The 6,067-nt window shown below is 38.4% G+C and overlaps 1 protein-coding gene across 1 annotated transcript; it reads right to left on the bottom strand.

The window, feature by feature from the left end:
* Positions 1 to 431: 431 nt before the first annotated feature.
* Positions 432 to 5,270, bottom strand: LOC130715998 (formin-like protein 6). The gene is made up of 10 exons (XM_057566171.1): positions 4,964 to 5,270; positions 4,719 to 4,812; positions 3,890 to 4,144; positions 3,700 to 3,795; positions 3,476 to 3,602; positions 1,939 to 3,175; positions 1,625 to 1,790; positions 1,360 to 1,524; positions 1,131 to 1,283; positions 432 to 933 (listed from the first exon to the last, which is right to left on the bottom strand). The coding sequence occupies exons 2-10, from the start codon at positions 4,782 to 4,784 to the stop codon at positions 754 to 756; spliced, it is 2,445 nt and encodes an 814-aa protein (XP_057422154.1). The 5' UTR covers positions 4,785 to 4,812; positions 4,964 to 5,270; the 3' UTR covers positions 432 to 753.
* Positions 5,271 to 6,067: the final 797 nt, after the last annotated feature.

Here is a 6,067-nt window from a genome sequence, read left to right as displayed (position 1 = left end):
GACTTTCTCATCCAATTCTAGCAAGGGTTCAAAGCAGCCAACGTGCAGCACCTCCTTCTCCACACCTTCCAGATCAAACTCCGGATCGTCCATGAAGGATCCCATCGCAGCGAAAATAGAATCAGCCCGCACAGAAGCAGGAAAACAATACCACCAAACCGTGAAAAAAACACACAAGCAGGAGACGTACACTACGTAGACAGCCACACTCTCGCACTGGACATGCAAGCCCAGAATTCAAGAGACAGCGGTCAGCGGTGCACCAAACCCCATATGGAAGAACACTCAAACCCTAATGAAAAATGAAGTTCAACTTGTAGTGAGAAAGTTGACTATTTTTCATGTCATCTTATATAATTGTATCTTAATTTCACTAGTGTTTGATGATTGTTGCATGCAGAACAAAGGCCAAAACAACAAAGGGGAATCCATTACTATAAAACTCCAATATATTTAATGTGTATAAAATATACATATGGGACACACTATAAAATATACATATAGGACAAACTACAGTGGTGAAGCTTCATGTTTAGCTTCATACTTTCGGTCGCAGTTAATTTTCAAAACTCTCCAAACATGACTAGCTCCTATCAAAATTATATCTCCCAATCGCCAACAATCATTTACTATGCACAAATGGCTTTGAAACTAAAAAGAAAAAAAGGGACTCATGATGGGTATCCTGAAAGAACCTCACCATGTTAATTTTCACACTCCCCATATACATAATACAAATCAAGTGTATATATATCATGGATGGTTCGGGTCACTTTCTATTTCCTTAGCCAATTCTCTTGTTAGATTGTCAGCACGATCATCATGTCCACCGGCAAAAGTGTAAACCCGGAATGCAAATTGGAATGCCCTCCAAAGCAATTTACCAGATACCTTCTTTTGTCCATCACTCTTGGCAACACCCTCGCGATTCTCCTGCATTAAGTTTAAGGAAAATAATGTTAGTTTCCTTTGTATTTAGATACACTGCAGTCAGGAAATCATGCTATCAGGAGTCAGGACCCCTGACTTTACTGGATGGATGCATGATTTCCTGACGGTAAGAATGTCGGTCGGTCATGGTATGGTGAAACGTAGTTTTATAGTTTCACATTGTTCTATAACTTGGATACCTTAAGCACCAACTCCATGCAGTTTGAGGAAACATCCACAATTGCTTCCTTGATCTTTACAAGAATGTGGAAGTCAAATTGGATGTTTTGACCCTTGAATTTCTTAGATTCTTCATCTTTGGTTCGTTCCAAAGCATCTAATTCTGTTTTGATCTGCACGTTGCTATTTGATGTTAGAAATTATAGTATAATGACACAAAGTTGAATAAAGATGATGGTTTTGTATTACCTTGGTGAAATAACGTTCAACATTGTCCAGGAGCTGACCCAAGGGAGTCACTACTTTCCAATTTTGAAGCTCAGTAAGAATTGAATTCAACTTATTGAATAGTGCTGCAGCCATTCTTACAGCTTCCAATTTCTTCGTGGGGAAATCTTCAAACCGTGATAGCACCTGTGCAACAACATAATTTCTTACCATGGTAAATGAAAGAAAGAACCAACTGTAATGAATGGCTTTGTAAATCAAAGAGACATGAGTTTTCTAAACTAACCTGTGATTCATCTGTTAGATTCTCAAGAATGGATTCAACATCTCTGTGAAACTTGATCAACTCTGTCATGTCACTTGTCTTGAAATTGGAAATTTTAGGCCTAAGCTCTATGATTTGTTTTGTGTACTTTTGAACATCTTCTTCTATTTGCTGGAAGTAAGAGGATCTAACAAAAAGTAAGGAAAATACAAAACAGGAGAAAGAAAAGAAAATCAGTGACACATTTGGTTCCAACTTCCAAGGCTTAATAAAGTTAACAAAGTATAAGATCTCCTTGGAAGATTATGGTGTAGTGGATGGTTTAAAAAGCATACCTTTTTGTCATCTCTGCTAGAGCATCAGCCATTCCTTTTCCTCCAGCATTTCCTCCTCCAACTCCACCCTTTTTACCAGCAGATGATTTGCCATTCAGGTTTGAATTTGATCCTTCCACTTTTCCCTTAAGAGTTCTATATAGATTGCCTATTTGTGTTGATCTTTTCAACTTAGTAGTTGACTTTGCACGCAAGGATCTCCCTGCTCCAGGTGGAGGTGGTGGTGGGGCACCGCCCTTTCCTAATAGCATTGGTGGTGGAGGTGCTGGAACTGATCCACCTTTCATAGGTGGTGGTGGAGGTGGTGGAGCTGTAGCAGCAGCTGTTGTTTTTGAACCTGAAGTTGAAGGCACAGGTGGAGGCGGAGGCGCCTTAACTGCTGCATCACTTTGCTGCAATTTCGGTGCTGGTGGTGGGGGAGGCGGAGGTAAATGTGGTGGCAGAGGTGGTGGTGATGTTTTTGTCTTTGACATTATCATGGATGGGGTGGGAGGTGGTGGGGGTGGTGGGGGTACTTGTGACTTAGTCTTTTGCATTACCTTCATGGGTGGTGGTGGCGGGGGTGGTGGTAGCATAGTTTTTGGCTTTATCACCATCATAGAAGGTGGGGGAGGAGGAGGAGGAGGTGGAGTTGCAAGTGAAGGTAATGGTTCTTGGTGCATGAGAGAAGGTGTTTCTGCTGCTTTGGTACATTGTGGTAGCTCCACATCTTGAGCTTTATCTGATTTTTTGTGATCATCACTTGTGCTATCTGATTCCTCAGTTGGGCTCTGATCAAACACAAGATCTTCTGATGTGTCCCTTTTAGGACTTGCTACCTTTTCTCCCAGTTCAACTTCCTTGGCTGGTTCCTCTTCTATCTTGTGAATTCGTGTTGGTGTCATCTGGAAAGACAAGCGCTTAAGATCAATTGGGTTAAGCTTTCCAACAGCTTGAACCCTGAGAGTCAAGAGAAGTGGTGAGGTGCAAGAACTTCTGGGACTATCTCCAGATTTTGAAGAGTACTTGATTATTTCTGGAAGTACTGATTTTGGTGTCACAGGAGAAGAGCTTCCAGAGAAGGTGCTGAAGGTGCTGGTGCTATCTGAAAAGGAAGAGGATCTCATTATGAATTTCTCAAATGGACTACTTGACCTTGGGCTGAACTCTTTCTTTTGCTCATCTTCTTCCGGGATGATATCAAACCTCTCATATGCCACCTTCATCAAACAATCAAGAAGGGCCAGCATAGTTTCACCTGCAAAAGAAATAGAGAAACTTCAATAAAATCGATGATAATAGACAAAATATTATCATCTAAAAGATGAAAAACCTTCAATTGAGTCCTTGAAAGATGAAAGATATGATCAATAGAATCCTCGAAAGGTGAAAAAGGTGATCCATTTTAGTCCTTAGAATGACTAAATTTCCTATTTGCCTTGTAAGGGATGAAAATAACCAACCAACACTATTTCTTTTAAGGACCAAAGACACTATTTAGTCCATTATTTTATCTGATAAACCATTTGACAAGATGATAAAATTATAGATAGCATACCCAATTGACTCATGTTGCCTTTATCCTTGCATGATGGTAATACAATGTTGAGCTTGTCCATTCCATCAGTATCCATTATCCATGACTCTCCAAGAGACTTCAAAGCCTCACAGAAGTAGGCCATAACCTGGTGCAAAAAATTGTCTGCTTTTAGTATTTTGGGAAGCTAATATTTTAGCAGTATTACAATGAGGACAATTTCATTTGCAGTTAGCTATTGAAACCTGATCTATAGGCTTGTCCATAATCCTTGAGACTTGTAATTTTGTTACAACCCCTGGGTAGAGCTTATGCAGATCTTGCAGGGTTCTCATAACCATCTATGATATGTCAAATGAAAGATAAATTAATAAAGAAGACAAGAATAATGAGTGAATGCAATCTTTGATCTCAAGAGGATATTTTTTTTTCTACCTCACGTAAGGAAGCAGAGCTGTTACATGGAGCTAGGTCCATGATGTCCCTGAATGCTAAGATCTTCTTATGAATCTCCACCATTAAGATCAATTGGTCTGCTCCTACAAATGACAACTCCAATGACTCTCCATTTCCCTTGCTCTGAGATCTTGAAGACTTCTTAGGCGTGCTAGACTTCTTAGGTGTGCTAGACTTCTTCGGCGAGCTACACTTCTTAGGTGTGCTAGACTTCTTAGGCGAGCCTTTCAATCCCTGCAAGTGGTTGAAGTTATACATTAAGAAGGGTGCCTGGAAAATCTATGTAGTGTTCCAAACAACTGATGCTGAAACTCTGTCTTTTAATGGTTACATGCAGCTAAAAAGTTAAACTACCTTCCAATATAATATCAAATTTCAATTTTTGTAATTTCTAGTTTCAAAAATTTCTTAATGCTACTAGGTACTTTCTACCACGGTCATCACCATTGTTGTGACACGCTCCATTGTTGCATTCACCTTCCACCACCATCGTTGCTACGATGTGGTATACCTTTCACCGTCACTCGATACTCTCCTGACACCTTATTCGTCCACTACTAGGCACCATCTATATACATATCCACCACCACCTAACTTTCTCCACCCATTGTCGTGGAAGGTCTTAGACAGGGACAACAGTGACAAAGCGTGTTAGACGACAATGTTGACGGTTGAGAGTGGTGAGAAACAACGGGAATGAAGGATGTCAAGCGAAAGTGCAAGGAGAATTGGGAGATGAAAGAGCAATGGGTTTAATTGGGCTAATAGAAAAAAGTTCATAGAAACAACAAAAAAAGCTTGAATTTACCTCAAGAATGCTCATCTTGCCACGAAATAGCAGCGGCTTTAAACCGCAGAACACCGCGGTAGCCATCTTTTATTGCTTATATCGACTAGAAATTCTGCAAAAAAAATGGCGGTGATCATGCTAACCATGACGTTCAAAAACACATAAACTCATTTCAAAAACATTGGATTTGAGGAGAAAACAAAAAGAAATTGAAATTGAAATTGATTCCATGGAGGTAGCATTAACAAGAGAAATGTTCAAACCTTTGGTAAATAAATACAATTAAAATTGGGTTGGAAATAGAAAAATCTGAGGCATGCATGAATGAATGCGTTTAGGGGTTTGTCCTAATGTCGATGCCGAAACCAATGATGGGAGAATTGAAATGGAACTTTCTCAAAAGAGAGAGCCAAGGAAGAAAATTGAAAGAGGAAGGGTTATAAAGGCACCTTCCTCCTCCAATCTTGTGGATTAGATTGAGTTGTTTTCGGGTATGGTTTAGTGTTTATGCTCTATATCTTCGTCATCAATGGCGTACCTCATGCAAGGAGGTTGATATGCTGGGTTGGCTCATGTCTAAAAATAAGTGAATGTTTATAACGCTTTGGACTTTCTATTTTTAACCAACTTTTCTTTGCGAATCTAACTAACTGATAGGCATTGTCTTGTGTGTTTAACTGAACAAATTTGCCCAAAATATTTCAGATAAATTTGGTTGGCATTGAATATTTTTCTTGACCAGAATTTGTATTCGATAAATTAATTAATATGACTTTAAGAAATAATTATGTAGCCCAAGATCCTACCGACATACACCATGGGTGAGGTAAAAATATTATAAAATGGATACATCGTAATGTACTATATGACTAATTATATATGGTATTAGAAAATATTTAGCAATCTTCCACTTGGGTTACATATTCCATTATACAATCATGTATTATAAAGCCTATTATAAAATAACCTAAAAAATCAAAATTGTCATCTTTACCAAATAATAAATATCTTTTGATGTGAAGCATTTCATGTCAAGTATTTTGTGAGAAATGAAGATAAGTTGGTTGAACAAATTTATATCAAATAGTATATTGCTTAGTCCCATAATCAAAGGACTTAGGCCTAATTAAGGTGTTTATGAGCTATGCATATTGAGAAAATGGGCATGGTAAGTTCTTTTGATATGTTTGGTTAGTGGGAGCATTGAATTAATATTGTCATTTAAATCTTTATCAATGGACATGTATAACGTTGGGTTGACATGTGTTATTTATTTTAATCAATTGATAATACATTATGGTTTAATCTTATATATCATTGCATATGATTTTGTGTATGTTTATCAATCGCAAAATCTTGGAACCTGG

This window comes from Lotus japonicus, chromosome 4, assembly GCF_012489685.1.
Source record: "Lotus japonicus ecotype B-129 chromosome 4, LjGifu_v1.2".
NCBI classification, from domain to species: domain Eukaryota; kingdom Viridiplantae; phylum Streptophyta; class Magnoliopsida; order Fabales; family Fabaceae; genus Lotus; species Lotus japonicus.
This window is presented reverse-complemented; position numbering and strand designations above follow the sequence as displayed.

What these genes read in the sequence shown, in the direction of transcription:
- LOC130715998 (XM_057566171.1), bottom strand. Translation starts at nt 4,784, where the DNA reads ATGGCTACCGCGGTGTTCTGCGGTTTAAAGCCGCTGCTATTTCGTGGC. An exon ending in GCAAGATGAGCATTCTTGAG is followed by an intron (nt 4,145 to 4,718) that starts GTAAATTCAAGC and finishes AACCACTTGCAG; the next exon opens with GGATTGAAAGGCTCGCCTAA. An exon ending in AGGCAACATGAGTCAATTGG is followed by an intron (nt 3,176 to 3,475) that starts GTATGCTATCTA and finishes TTTCTTTTGCAG; the next exon opens with GTGAAACTATGCTGGCCCTT.